The sequence below is a fragment of the Delphinapterus leucas genome, chromosome 1 (genome assembly GCF_059928025.1).
Source record: "Delphinapterus leucas isolate spDelLeu-1000000601 "Yukka" chromosome 1, BTC_Dleu_Yukka2, whole genome shotgun sequence".
NCBI lineage: Eukaryota > Metazoa > Chordata > Mammalia > Artiodactyla > Monodontidae > Delphinapterus > Delphinapterus leucas.
The window spans coordinates 82,534,548-82,549,994 of record NC_143129.1 but is presented as its reverse complement, the minus strand read 5'-3'; the positions used below and the strand labels follow the sequence as shown (position 1 = coordinate 82,549,994).

Here is a 15,447-nt window from a genome sequence, read left to right as displayed (position 1 = left end):
ATGACAGGAAAGCCAAAATGAGAGCAGAAAAAAAATGTTTGAGTCAGGTTGGATTTACTCAAGGTTAACATGCAAGAATTATTTATACTTACATTACCTAAGGACTCTGAAGGTAAACATTATACAGTATTAATGGAGACTTTGCACTCATTTTAGAAAACTATTTGGTGTACAAGAGGTTTATAATCACTTTAGTTAACTATAGATATAGTTACTTCAACTGTAGGTAATAAGTTATTACTTCAAATCAAAATACAAAAAGTACTGGCTCAATCTGCAACTCAAAAAGTAAAATCAATTTTTTCTGCTCTTTGGAAAAAAAGTTAGTAAGCTGATGAGTTAAACTATTACATTGTAGTACCTCATATCACATCCAAGCGTTTGAATGTTAACTTTCAAGCTGATTCTGTTTCTAAAAAGACCTTCATAGCCCCCAATGGTGGTGTTCAAAAAATGAATGTCATACAGTGAAACTAATCATTAACAACAAATCTTCAATTTATTTGAAGCAATTCGGTTTCAAAAACTTTAAGTTACAGCAGTCACAGAAAAAAAAACACGGAACAGTCAGAAATAATAAAATAATAATGAGGAGTACTGCATTTTTTTGTTTTTAACACTGTCATGGCTTTATTCAAAACACAGTTGCACAAAAGTATTAACTTCAAAGTTTTTAAGGAGGGTTTTGAGGAATTCAACACACTATATACATACTGCCATACAAAGAGCATTAAAATAGGACCAAAAACTTCTACAAAATATAAAACCCACCCTTACTTATTTGCATGAAAATACCACCCACAAAGCTAAGTAAGTCTTAAAAAGGTTTTTGGAGGCTCTAAGTGTTGTTTTCAAACCAAAGAACTCTCAGGTTGATTGCACAATAAGATGATTGATAAGAAAGTCAATATATAGATTTAACTTTTAAAATAAGTATTTTATAATCTGGCATACTATGCAATGAGAACCCTTAACGGACTAAAACAGGGCATTATAATTGTTAAAAAGGAGTAAAATGTTAGCCTTTTGGAGATTCCAATCCCCCCACTAAACTTATCCCAACAGTTTTATTTCAGTCAGTTATGCAAATTTTTTAGTTTATCCACAAATAACTTCATCATTTTTTACTTTAAATCCCCAAGTCATACATTTTAAACCAAAAAAGAAGCAATACTATATTCAGTAATTTAAATGTGTCCCAGTACGAAAGTGTAACTTCAATTAATTTGCTGATACTAACTTTTTTAAAACTTACAAATATTCAAAACAAAGGGGAAAAAATTTTTAGATAGCCAAGATTAAGAAAGCAATTGCCTTGAACATGGAGCCTCCACAACAAAAAAAGGAGATGTACTTGCCTACTCATAATATTATATTTAGTAGCTGTATAAGGAAACACACACTCACAGTTATCCCAAATATTTTTCTATTTTTAATGGACATCCACCTGAAACCAAATCTTAATTTTAATATTGATTTAGTTTCAAATATTTTTCCAACTGTCCAGTGTATTTCAATTAAATGCTATATCTGGTAATGCTTTAAAACTATAGAAAGAATAATTAAAGGTTCTACTCAGGAAAATTAGAAATACTTTGCAGAGTGGTATCTAAATCACTTGGGAAGCTAGTCTGATTTGAATGTCTCATTAATTATCAACAGGCAATTGTTCTGACTTTTGAGGAACACACATGCTGCTTCCAAGAGCCTCCTCTGCTTCTTTTCTTTCTTCATCCTCCTAATACAGTCTGTACATCTTGTCAAGAAAGAGATTTACAGTAAGCAGAGTCTGTTGCATAAAACTGTATTGATAATAATATTCCTATTTCAGAAAATACTCAATTTCTTTCACTTAGCTTGTTTAAAGCTAAGACAGGTCTGAAAAGGTGGTTGAGGTATAAGACAAAGTCATCTTGGGTATCCATAAGTTTCCCAACTCTTTTTTGAGAAGAGGGGAGTGAAACAAGAAAGGAAGGTGATAATAAAAGAATCACTGAGAGGAAAACAAAGAATGCACACTTAAAACAAAATAACAACCGTTGGCAGGTCATGATCTTCGACTTGAAGAAAGGGCTCTCCTACATGTCTCTGAAATCAGTATAAGCAATTTTTCCTTGGAAACTAAAATCTTCTTAGTCACCTGGCTTAAAAGGTTTTAGAAGCCTTCACAAAAGCCATGAACTATATTGTTGAATAGAACCTTTACTATTCTGCTCCTACTTTCCAAGCTACTCATGTGACAAAAAAGCACCCAAATACCCTCAACCAAAAAAAAAAAGTCACTGCCTTCAAACTAAAGATCTCTGGGTTGCCTCTAAAAAAATAACCAACTTATAATTCAAGAGACTATTTTCATTCCAGATTCCAGCCAACTGTGATTTCAGTTAATTTATAAATAACTTTAAAATCCTATGAATGAAATGCACCATATTACGCCTGTGTAAAAGCAATCATGTTTTAATTATACTAAAAATGACTAACACAGTGAACTTTAATTAGAAAAATTAAGATTCTAAATAAATTGCTAGGGAATTTCACAATGGGGTCAATGAAAATTTGTCTCTACATACAATATGATCATTAACAGACTAGTTAATCTTATTTGGAATGGTAAGGCAAAAATAGTAAAACCACACTTTTCCTATAAAAAGTTACACATTATCTTCTGTAGGGATAGCTATCGTACATGAAGAAACAAAGAAGATGTGATCACTCTATTGCACACCCAGGAACATTAGGGAATCTGGTCTTAGAATGATCTAGTCATCTTCTTCCTCTCCATCATCTTCAGCATCTCGTTTCCTCTTTTCCCCTCGAAGACCTTCTTCTTCTGAAAGAGTAAAAGGAAAACTGTAAAATAATTTTAACAAATGAATATTTGTTAAGCTACAGAATTTTGAATCTTAGTGAAAAGTTAATGGTGTATGAAAATTATAGGTTAAGTTTCTCCTCTGCATTACTTTCAATTTCAGTATTGAAACAGCCTTAATAGACTTAGAAATCCACAAATAATGACAGCTTGCTATGTGCCTTAATAGACTTAGAAATCCATAAATAATGACAGCTTGCTATGCACCCTTGTGGCCAAATCATGAAGTACAGGTCAAGAAACCAAGGGCTTGACATCATTGGAATTGCTAGTGAATTTTTAAATTTCTTGAAAGGCCTAGGTAAAGAAAGGCAGAGAGCAAATCTAAAACGGGCATTATCTGGAGTTCAACTGTTCTTCTCTTATAAGTAAGGTTTCACCCCCTCCAAAATGAAAGGCCCTAAGAAAATAATAAATTGAGCTTATGGTTCCATTATCTCTTCATTCCTGTTTAGAAAATAAATGTTACAAGCTGTTTTTTTTCTTTTAAATGGAATTAATGAATACCCTGAGAAAACTCCTCTTTAAAAAAGGTTTTACACCAAAAAAAAAAAAAAAGGTTTTACAGCTTTCAAGGAATTCTATTATATGTTACCAACATCAAAGAGATCAGTGATAATTTGAATTATAGACTCATTCTTTAAAATCCATGAATAATAGCTTTTTAGGATCTTTGAATGGCTAATGTAACTCACCCTCTTCTTCTTCTTCCCCTTCTTCAACATAGTCATCATCATCTTCTTCATCCTTGAGATTCAAATATTCAGTTTGAATATGATGCAAATGAACTTATTTTCGAAACAGAAATAGACTCACAGACATAGAAAACAAACTTACGGTTACCAAAGGGGAGAGGGGGTGGGGGAGGGATAAATTAGGAGTTTGGGATTAGCAGATACAAACTACTATATATAAAATAGATAAACAACAAGGTCTTACTGTATAGCACAGGAAACTATATTCAATATCCCGCAATAAACCATAATGAAAAAGAATATGTATATGTATACATATATATGTATAACTGAATCACTTTGCTATATACCAGAAACTAACACAACATTGTAAATCAACTATACTTCAGTTAAAAGAAAAAAATTCAGTTTGAGAATAAATAAGCCATGACATGGGCTATTCACTGTTTGATAATAATACATTCCAATAGGAGCAAAAACTATGGTCATCCTGTGTTCTGACAACCTCTGCCTCACTTACAGAGGTCTTTTTTAAAAACCCAACTAAATCTAGTTTCTTCATGAAAACAAGTTATGTTTGAGACCAGCAATGTTCAAAAGAACTTTCTGCAACAATGGAAATGTTCTGTACCTGTGCTGTCCAATACAGTAACCACTAGCCACAGGTGGCTCCTGAGCATTTGAAATGTGACCAGTGCAAATGAGGAACTGAGTTTTAATTTTATTTTACTTTAACTAAATAAACAAATGTGCCCGGTGGCTAATGGACAGAGTAACTTTTGACTATTTCAAAGACACAGTCTTCTGTTTTATAGACTGAGGAAGGATCACCTGAATCTTAGCCTGAACATAGCTACACGTGTTGAATAAGTCACTTAATCTCTCTGGACCTTAGTTTTCCAATCAATGAAGAAAGTATTCATCTAGAAAGATCTCTAAGTTCCTTCTACATCTAAAAATCTACACATCAAAATAGCAAATGTCAATAAATATCACAATAAAACTTGATCTACAACCCCTGTGGAATGAGTTGTTCTGGATAGCTAAGATTTAAACATAGCCTTGAAACATCATAACCATTTATTTTTTAATTTAGCCAACTGGGATAAAATCTCTAAAGTACTTCCACCATTTTATGCTAAACGTAACAAATCTTTTTCTTGAATTGTCATAGTCACCATTGTGACCATGAGCAGTACACTAATTAGTATATGCCAATTCTCTCAAAGCCTATTAATATATATAAGACGGTTTTCTCCTTTTTAAAATGACCCTGGCCTCTACTTTGAGTTGTATCTTTCCCTAGTTTTTATGCCTTCTCTTTTGCAGTTAGTTACTATTTCAATTTTAATCTGCTATGGATTCAGAAAATAGATCAACAAGCTTACCAGAACTGAATATAAAAGAGAAAACAGGATTAGAATAATGGCTTGAATACTCTCCTACAAAGAAAATGTCTTTTGTTACGTATACCTTTTACAGTTACCGCCTTGTGCTTGGTTGTGTTCCAAATGGTTAAGTTCTAATAGATGTTTGAAAAAATGGAATCAAGCTAGGGGTTGATTGGAGGGTCCCCCCTCCAACCCCAAAATAGTTTACCCCTCCTTAAAAATAGTTTTAATGGCAAATGTTAAGAACTGCTGGGTAGTGAGGAAAAACCTGGACAACCCACACTTTTCAAAGTATCCACAGCTCTATTTGTGTCTAGAAATATTAAACAGAACCTATTTTTCCAGCATTTAGCTTAAAGCCCCTGAGAAACTAAACTGCATGACACTTATATCAGAAATCATTCTTATACAGTCAATTCAAACATGAAAACATTCCATACCAGAACACCCAAGCTGCCAGGAGCATAAGCAATAGATGGGGTAGCAAATAAACTAAGGAACTATAGTAAAAATCAGGAGAATGTGTGGGCTTACATTTAAAGAAGAAAAGAAAGGAAGAGAAGAGGGGTAGAGGAGAGAGGGGATGGAAGAGTGGGGAAAGAGAGAGGAAAAGAAGGAGAAAGAAAAGGACATTTTAAGCATTTCAAATCTGCAAGGAATGATAAATGAGGGTATTTAAATATTTATAATTTTTAAAAAGCCACTTGAAATACTAATCACATTTATTCATGAAAATTTAGAAAAGCCCAAGTCTAAAAAGCAAATTACTTCTCTGGATTTTGTTTTAAACAAAACATGATTAATCAATTCATGTTTTTATGCCTTTTTAAAAAAAATATCATCTATTAGATTACCAGAGACTTGCTCTGTAAAGATTATGGTCTTAGTTCCTAACTAGTGGGTAATAAAATGTTTCCTCATTTGTACTATGAATAGTGCAAGAACACCATAATTCCCAATTCTTCTAAAGCCCCCATCTCCATTTTTAATGAAGTATACTACACATACATAAGTCCTTCTTTATACATATTAATTCCTTACCTCTGAAGAGCAGCTGAAATAGAAACAAGACTCAAACAAAACAGAGCTAATCAAATACCATTTCTATTTCCTTCTAATTTCTTTTTTAAATCTTATAGTCTCTGAAGTTTCTCTGGCTCTTAGTTTCTAAAAACAAGGCTTCGGGCTTCCCTGGTGGCGCCGTGGTTAAGAATCCACCTGCTAATGCAGGGGACACAAGTTTGAGCCCTGGTCCGGGAAGATCCCACATGCCGCGGAGCAACTAAGCCCATGTGCCACAACTACTGAGCCTGCACTCTAGAGCCTGTGCTCTGCAACGAAGAGTAGCCCCTGCTCGCCGCAACTAGAGAAAGCTGGCGTGCAGCAACAAAGACCCAATGCAGCCAGAATACATAAAAATAAAATAAATAAATTTATCTTTAAAAATAAAAACAAGACTTCATTTTAAAAAACATCCAAATTATCTCCTCATGATTGAAAACTTCTGGTCCCAGCTACCACATTGACTTAATGTTGTATGTATTATCTTAGAGATGTTTGATCTATACTCCACATCATTTTTAGTTAATATTTTCCAGTACTCAATGGAATGATAAACATTTGCAGTTAGCTGAAGGTCATTTTTAAATGACTTAATACTATTTAAAGAAGAATTACTGGCAGAGAAAATAAAAAGTCAATTGCAGGGAATTCCCTGGTGGTCCAGTGGTTAGGACCCTGTGCTTCCACTGCAGGGGGCATGGGTTCGATCCCCGGTCAGGGAACTAAGGTCCCGCAAGCAGTACAGCACAGCCAAACAAACAAACAAACAAACAAAACAAAACAAAGTCAAACTGCAAAATAACAAGTCCATTATTTTACTAAGTAAATTAAAACTTAGGGGAAAAATATTCAAGTTGTATGCTGATGTAAACTGAATAGGTTGCCTTTCTCCCTGAATACTTAAAATACTTAAAAGTTCTGTTCTTCATTATTGTAAAGCTAACTCACGAAAGCCCCAAACAAATTTAAGTCCCTTTTTTTCTACACTAGTTTCATATTTAAAATTGTATCAGAGGGCTTCCCTGGTGGCGCAGTGGTTGAGAATCTGCCTGCCAATGCAGGGACACGGGTTCAATCCCTGGTCTGGGAAGATCCCACATGCCGTGGAGCAACAAAGCTGGTGCGCCACAACTACTGAGCCTGTGCTCTAGAGCCCGTGAGCCACAACTACTGAGCCCGCATGCCGCAACTACTGAAGCCCGCACGCCTAGAGCCCGTGCTCCACAACGAGAGAAGCCACCACAGTGAGAAGCCCGTGCACAGCAACGAAGAGCAGCCCCCGCTCACCGCAACTAGAGAAAGCCTGTGCACAGCAAAGAAGACCCAACACTGCCAAAAATAAATAAATAAAATAAATAATAAAATTCTTTTTAAAAATGGTATCAGAGAAACATCATCATTAATTAGTGATACTGTCTATCTAACTAGTGTAAAAGTCATTAGGAGAACAAATAAAAATACAATTTCTAGTCTAAATAAGAGATGTTATTTTAATAATAAATATTACTTTAAATTATGAATTATGAAAACAAAACTCAATAATTTAACATTAGGAGAAAATAACTTATCTAAACTCCCAGGGACTAAAGATCATTTGTTCAAGTCAACTGATTTCCTGTGAACCTACTATGTCCCAGTCAATGTACTGGATGCTGAGATAGAAAAATGAACAGCCCTCCCCTGAAAGAGCTATCTAGTAGAAAGTGGCCAAATAAACAAGTTTTAACAGAAGTGTCTACAGGCAACAGACACCTAATCAAGGTTCAAAGGTAACAGAGGAAGGAGTGACTGTCTCTTAAAAATTACAGAAAGCTTCAATAATGAGGCAACGCCAGAGTTGAGTGTTTAAAGATAAGAATCACGAGGCATGATTTGAGTGGTAGTTACACAAGTATGTACATATATAAAATTTCACGGAGTTGTACATAAAATCAGTCCACTTTACATGCTTTAGTATATTTATGTTTACCTGAGAAAAAAGAAAGTAAAGTTCATCAGAAGGCATGGGTAGAAAGTCATTTCAGATAGAGTAAACAATGTGTATACAGACAGAAAGGCAATAATAGCTTCGTGTGATGATTTAATGTGGTATTGAGGGAGATGAAGCTAGAGAAGGTAGCAGAGGTTAGATAATGAAGGGCCTTGTATGTCTTGGTGGCAACAGGGAAACATTAAAGGGTTTCAAGCAGGCCAGTGATATGATCACATTTGCATGCAGACTACACAGGCAAGCACTATGGAGGATACAACAAAGTGGTGACGCTGTTCTCAAAGAGACCATTTAGAAAACTACTAGAAAAGCATAAGCAAGAAATAATTAGGGGAAAGTTTTCATGAGTGCCTATAACGTGCCAGCAACTAGATACTTTACACATATTAGTTTGTTAAATCCTTAACGACCCTATGAAGTTGGTATAATCTCAGTTTTATAAATGCAGAAACTGAGGCTCAGAAACATTTGTAAAATGTTTCCACTGTCCCATGCTGCTGAGGGAAGAACCGATTTGAAAGCTATCTAGGAGGTAAAATCATAGGGTTTATGATTATCTGGATATAATATGAACTGAGGGGCAGTGGGAAAAAAGATAGGCACACACACACACACACACACACACACAAGTTAGAAACAACTCTGATTTCTACACAGCTTACTTTTTATATTACTTAACCCTATGCCTAAACAGTTAATTTTCAGTGCACATAAGAAGGTCTATTCACCTGAATTTCTTCTTTCATTAAGTATGAGAGGCCCACCTCCTCTTCTCCCTCTCCCAGTTCTGAGCCTGCTTCATCTTCATCCTCATCCTCATCCTCGTCCTCCTCCTCCTCTTCCTCTTCCTCATATCCTTCAGGTGGACCAGCTTCATCTTCCTCTTCCTCTTCATCATCTTCATCTCCATCTTTAAAAATATTTTAAAAGATAAGCAAATGTCCAGGCAAATGTTTTTGCCTTGGCCCCTCAAACTCGTAAGCCAATGGGTAGAAAGTATATCAAAGTGACTTTTTTTTTTTTTTTAAGATTTCTCTTTTATAACATCCCATTTACTGTTTGAGAAATATGGTGTCTAAATACTAAAATTTTCCCAACGTATAGATTTTTCATCAAAATATTACATGGACTAAAGTTTATTTTACTTTGTGGACACTTCAAAATCTGCCTGTCCATCATTCCATCATTTTATAACACTGTTTATCTATCAAATTCTTCTTACATGTGAAAAACTTTTCAACCAGTATTAACAGTGTCCCATTACTGACAACAGCTTTTCTGTCATCAGATCTATTAGTCACCCATTTATCCAAAAATGTATATTCAACTCTCTAGAGCATTTCCATCACCACCACCACCCCCCAAAAAAAAACATATCCATTAACAGTCACTCACCATCCTCCTCTCCCACAGCCCTGACAACCATTAATCTACTTTCTGTCTCTATGAATTTGCCTCTTCTGGGCATTTCATATAAATGGTGTCATACAATATGTGGCTTGAGTATGGCTTCTTTCACTTAGCAGAATGTTTTCAAGGTTCACACACTGTAGCATGTATCAGTACTTCAATCATTTTTGTGGCTGAATAATATTCCATTGTATGGATTTATCACATTTTGTTCATTCATCAGTTGATAGACACTTGGGTTGTTTCTACTTTGTGACTTGTATGGATAATTATGTGATGAATGGTTCTTTTTTTTTTTTTTAGTACTATTTTAAAAGTTACCACTTTTACTGGGTGGTGGTTAAGTTTACAGAAATATAAAATTTCATGGAGCTTAATATTATAACAATCATTAAATTCCCCAAAGCTATCAGAAATCTGAACGAATACAGGACTAGGGCTATAAGTTTTTAAATTTTTGTCTTACTAACGTCTTTTTTTCCCCACACCTAAATACCCAGGCCCAATCTAATCTGCCAGCTAGACTGGAGGCTATAACTGTGACACATTTATGAGTATTAAGAATGATTACCTTCATCATCCTCTTCTTCTGAGTCTGGTGCTTCATTATCCTCCTGGTCAAATCCATCTAAGTACGTGATTTGCTGTAGCAGTTCAAAAATACTTTCTCTATAATCTTCCAGGTTTGTGATCTCACAGTTAAACAAGTCAAGACTCTTCAAATTTTTAAGATTTTGCTGGAAAAGTAAAAAGTTAAAAATTACATTCAAGATTTAAAAACTCACGTTATTTATTTTTAATTCATGAACCAGAACATGTATACAACTTTAAATCAAGAGAATGATTTTTGGATTTTTAGAATTTTATAATGAAGGGTTATTATATCAAGCACAGCTAATTCTCTTAATGAGGCCCTGGCACCTAAACTCCATGGGAGTAGGAACTTTGTTTTGGCAACTGCTGTATCTCTAGCACCTGGCTTAGTGCCTTACTCATAGTATGCACTCAGTATACTTTGTTGACTGAATCTGTGCCTAAATAGGCAACAACAATAACATGGTTAGTTTAAATCCACAGTCAAGCTTATTTTCAACAATTTCAACCTCCTCCCAAGCTTTTTTGAAAAAATCAGAGCAACAATTTTCAGAGTTTCACTTCATCCCCTTTTCCTTCCCTCATACCAGGAAACAAAGGAGCAAATAAAAATAATCAAGAAGAAAGAAAAAGGAATAGAATTTAAGAAAATACTGGAAATTTTAAAACCAGATATTCAGCTCCTGAAGTTGATGATAAAATAAATTTTTCACTGATTTAAAAATTTATCTGGGGCTTCCCTGGTGGCGCAGTGGTTAGGAATCCGCCTGCCAATGCAGGTGACACAGGTTCGAGCCCTGGTCTGGGAAGATTCCACATGCCACGGAGCAACAAAGCCCATGCGCCACAACTACTGAGCCTGCGCTCTGGAGCCCGCGACCCCCCCCCACCCCCGCGCACCTAGAGTCCGTGCTCCGCAACAAGAGAAGCCACCGCAATGTGAAGCCCGCGCACCACAACGAAGAGTAGCCCCCGCTCTCCGCAAGTAGAGAAAGCCCGCGCGCAGCAACAAAGACCCAACGCAGCCAAAAAACATAAAATAAAATTGTAAAGTAAATAAATTTATTTTTTAAAAATTTATCTGAATGTTTTACTCCAAAGGAAAATAAAGCAGTATCATCTAGATCACGACATATAAGAAATTCAGAAGTTTCAAATGAGTGACATAAATACAAGTCAGTAAGATAAAATTCAAGCAAATCTCAGAAAAATTCAACCAAAAAAAGCAAGTCCAGAGGCAAACCTTTCCACTTACCAGAGCTTCTACTGTACTAAGATCTTTGATTTTGTTTCCACTCAAATTGAGGTAGGTAAGGTTTGGACATTTCTCTGCCAGGACTTCCAAGCCTCCCGAAATTATATTGTCACTAAGTTCCAACTATATATTCAACATGGGGAGAAAACAAAGAATGGTGAAGGCTTAGGACACATCAAAGATTTCTCAAATGTATCAATTTTAAGAAGAAAACAATTGTCATTCTCTCTGGCTTCAAGGGACTGTCACAGTCTTTAATTTCCAAAATCCCACCTATGACTGCCAAATAAAATATTAGAATCTCTATATAACAGACTTCTAACTCAGGTTTGGTTCCAGTTGTATAATAGTTGGATTTTATGTTTCAAAGAAAAACATTTGGTAGATGTTAAATTCATGCCATAAAGCGATTTCATTAGTCAATTTAAATTTCCAAAAGTAATATGACAGCTGATTTCAAAACCCTACAAAACCCCATTTTCCTACCTCTAGAAACTTAGAACCTTCTAATTAAAATGCAGAATGGTTGTTTCATTTGGGAAAAAAATATACATAATAGCCCACGGCATCAAAATCATGATGCTTTCACGCCTAGTGCCAGCTTACCTTTCGAAGTTTATTTAAGCTGGGCAGCCGGGCCAGTGAACTTAGTTCCACATTAGCCATACTCAGAAACTCTAGTTTTTTAAAAGTATCATTCAGGCCCTCAATTTCCCCATTGACACAGAGGCAATTATCAAGGACCAACTCTGTCACCTATAAGAGAGAATATGAATGATTCTTTAGTTTGCAGTCTGTTTAGCAAAAGACCTGGGTCCTGACACTCTGGAAATGTGAATATTAAAACCACCAATTCCCTCATATAGATCCTTTTCATTCTCCCCCCAAATTGAAATACAGTCTTAAGTCATCATTATAAGTTAACTTTTTAAATTTAAACTTGGACTAAGAAGTTCAATGCCTGCTTCAAATCACGAATAAAAAAATTTTAATTGCATAAAAATAAGACTTTGAAAAAGGTCCCATGTGAAAATTGTTTCTGACCCTCATGAAAAAGACCCTCAACATCAGGGCATATATTTATGCATGAGGGGATACCAAGGCTACTGAGAAAGGATTTAAGTGAGTCCTAAAACAGCAGGGAGAAGAAAGGAAATTGTTTTATTCACTTTTTCAGTTTAAACCCCCTTATTTTGGTTGATAAATGTCACCAAAACTCAAAAATACCTTGTTACCCTTCATGAAGAAATGTTAGAAAGCTCCTTCTGAGACAGCCCAGCATTCATATGTTATTTGTTCTAATATCGAGGTGAAACAATATCACCCAGAACAACACATCCTTGACAAAATGCTATTTTTCCCTGCCACCCTGGTAGAATTTTTGTGACTTCTCCCCAGTCTTGGGAAGGGGTTGCTGGATCCTCTCTTAGGTCAGAGTTGTAACAAAACTTTCTGGTGTGGGCCTAAATGGACTTAATCTTAAGAGGGAGGCAGGAAACCCTGGCTCTCCATTCTCAATGCAAAAATATGTTTGAGGTATTTTGAGAAATAAAAATTAGCAACAAGGAATGCTACCTTCTCTATTTGAACATGACATAATTATTTCAGGAAGCAAAGAAGGCATCATAATCTGTTTAGAGAGGAGGAAGCCAAGGCCCAGAGGGTAAGAATGACTGCCTAGGGTCAGTCACAGTATGTGGCAGAGCTGTGCCTCCACTTTGTCTTCTGACTCCTAGTCTAGCGGAGTGGAGAGAGGGCCACTAGGTTTGGTGTCAGAAAACCAGTTCTTCCACTTGAGTAAGTAACTTCACTGCCCTGAGACTCCTTCTGCTAATTTGGATTCTACAACAATACCATCCACCTTACAAGTCTGTCGGAAGGAGGAAACAACAAACACGAAAAGTGCTTTGTAAACTGTAAAGGGCTATACAAATAGAAGACCGTTATTACACCACAGGGGAAGGAGGAGAGGCTGCAAAAAGGCAACATCCGGCACTCCCCAAAACTGGCAAGGAAATTACTAGGGATAGGATAGGTATAAGAATGGGGAAGGAGGGGCAAACCCACTTTTCCAACCCAAGACATAAAAGAGTATTCGAAATGTGTGCTTCTTTGAGGCAGCATTTTAACTTTGATTTTGTTTGTTTGTTCCTTAAGCCCCTAAAGACTAGGCCCTAGGAAACTTCAAGTTATCTGTGGGATGACAGTAGTGACTGTTTCCTCCTCCCTGCTATCTACCAATTTCAGCAAAACAGAGACTTTTTTAAAAGTACATAAAGACCTTGGATTCCCACCCTTCACGCCGCCACAGCCCACCGAACAGACCCTACTCATCCTCCACGCTGGTATGCACAAGCACCACCTCCACCCCTGCTGGAAAAAAATTATATCCCTTATATTGCAATTCTGGGGTTTATTTCAGAGGTCGCAATCAGCAAGACCCTATAGACATTTTCCTCTGCGACCAGAAATGCGAGGTTCCTCGTTGGCCATGGGCCCCGCTCTCGCGACCTGCCGCTCCGACCGACGGGAAACCCCACAAGGGGCGGGGACTCCCCAAGGAAAAAGGGGGTCGCCTCCCAGCCCGCGTTCCCCTAGCGCCTCCGCCCCGGGCGGGGAGAGCTGGGTGAAGCCGAGGAGGCGCCCGCGAAAAGGAGGCGGAAACGCCTCCCGCCCGACCCCCGAAAAGTTGACCACGACCCCGCCTCACGTGGCCCCTCCCAACCCCGTCTCTTTAACTAAGGCGACAGCAGCGAGAGCGCATCATTTAGTTTCGCCGAGCCCATCTTGAAAACACGAAACTTCTACGACCCATTTGTTAAGTTTTGTGAAACCGTCTCCAGGGATCAAAATTGGAGTTGCAGCCACCACGATACGACACGCCGAATTTCGTTACACCGCGGGGGGACGAAGGGGATAAAGCCTCGTGTCCTCTCCCCACCTTCGGTCACTGCGACGAGTCCCAAAACTTACCCGCGGCCGAAGAACGGGCCGCTGACCCAGATTCCGCCTGGCGGCGGGCGGCGCGCACCGCTTCCCGGGGGAGTGGGCGCCGCCAGCAGTGGGCCGTCCGCGGACTCCGCGAGCGACCCCAGCCCGCGCCCGGCGCGACGTCGTCCAACGCCCAGGGGACTCGAGGCCGGAGACGCCCCCCAGCCCAAAAAAAAGAGTTGGCAGCACTGCAGAAAAGTTGGACTAACTTCTCAGGCGACGATGGCTGCGGCAGAGGCGAGTGGGACTGGGGGGTCGCGCCCACGCCGCCGGCCCCAAGGAGCTGGAACGTGAGGAGCGAAGCGGCCGAGCGGCCCCCAACACCCCGCTTCCCGCCTCCACGAGGCCAGGACGTCTGACTCGAGGAGAGGAGAAGGGGCTAAGCCCCCAAGCACACACAAAAACGCCCCTAGAAACTTAAACCCTTCGCCATTTTAAGTAAAAGATTTTAATGATTTAAAAGTTAAAATTAAATATTCTCCCCCAGCCCTACCCCCAGATGGGGGTTAATTCATTACCCCGCCCCACACACCCACCAGGACCCCCAGAAACCCGATCCTCCGAATACAGAGCTGGTGAGGAAGGGGAGGGGGCTGAGTCATCTCACCTCCTCCGGGGCTCTGTCCCTTAACTCCAGGTTAATCCTCTTCTTCATCTCCATGTCCTCCTCCTGCTCTTCTGCTACTACTCTCCTCCCTTACCTTTTCCTGCCTTTCCCACTACCCCCAACCCTAAAATTTTAAAAGATTTGGAAATGAATGAAAAGAAATGCAAATATAAACGCCCACCACCACCACCAGATAGGTGTGGGGGAGAAAGAAGGGAATAGCAAATGGAGTCCAAGGAGTTGGGACTCTAACTCAGCTGCCCCCACCTTCTTGTCCACACACTCGCGCGCGCACTCACACGCACACACATACACACACCCGCAGTTCCTTCCCCTTCAATGGCTGCTCGGAGACTGAGCCTCCATGACACGGCACCGCCAACCCCCTGGCCTACACTCCACCCACCTCCCGAATGTATTGGTTGATTCTTCAGCATCTCACTACTCCATTGGGTTACATAAATGTCTATCAGTCTTTAGGGAGGACCTGAGCCAGAAACACTGTGCCTATTGGCTACGACCAAGCGCGCAGTTAACTCCGATAGGTCCAGGAAGGTGTTCGTCCCGGGGAAATGATTTTGAA

At 38.5% G+C, this 15,447-nt stretch overlaps 1 protein-coding gene across 3 annotated transcripts; it reads right to left on the bottom strand.

The window, feature by feature from the left end:
• Positions 1-471: 471 nt before the first annotated feature.
• ANP32E (acidic nuclear phosphoprotein 32 family member E) lies at positions 472-15,240 on the bottom strand. 3 transcript variants are annotated; one of them, XM_022564233.3, is made up of 7 exons: positions 14,865-15,240; positions 11,873-12,022; positions 11,267-11,389; positions 9,989-10,154; positions 8,736-8,917; positions 3,565-3,616; positions 472-2,830 (listed from the first exon to the last, which is right to left on the bottom strand). In XM_022564233.3, exons 1-7 carry the CDS (start codon positions 14,916-14,918, stop codon positions 2,760-2,762), a joined length of 798 nt encoding a protein of 265 aa, XP_022419941.1. In that variant the 5' UTR covers positions 14,919-15,240; the 3' UTR covers positions 472-2,759. The 3 variants fall into 3 exon arrangements, with proteins under 3 accessions (XP_022419941.1, XP_022419942.1, XP_022419944.1); XM_022564234.3 differs by lacking the exon at positions 14,865-15,240 and adding an exon at positions 14,240-14,339; XM_022564236.2 differs by lacking the exon at positions 11,873-12,022.
• Between the last annotated feature and the right edge of the window lie 207 nt (positions 15,241-15,447).

Bases quoted from the DNA above. Each gene is read 5' to 3' on its own strand.
- ANP32E (XM_022564233.3), bottom strand. From the start codon at position 14,918: ATGGAGATGAAGAAGAGGATTAACCTGGAGTTAAGGGACAGAGCCCCG. The intron at 10,155-11,266 runs GTAAGTGGAAAG...TTACTTTTCCAG, and splicing joins TTAGTACAGTAGAAGCTCTG to CAAAATCTTAAAAATTTGAA. The intron at 2,831-3,564 runs GTGAGTTACATT...TTACTCTTTCAG, and splicing joins AGGGGAAGAAGAAGAAGAGG to AAGAAGAAGGTCTTCGAGGG.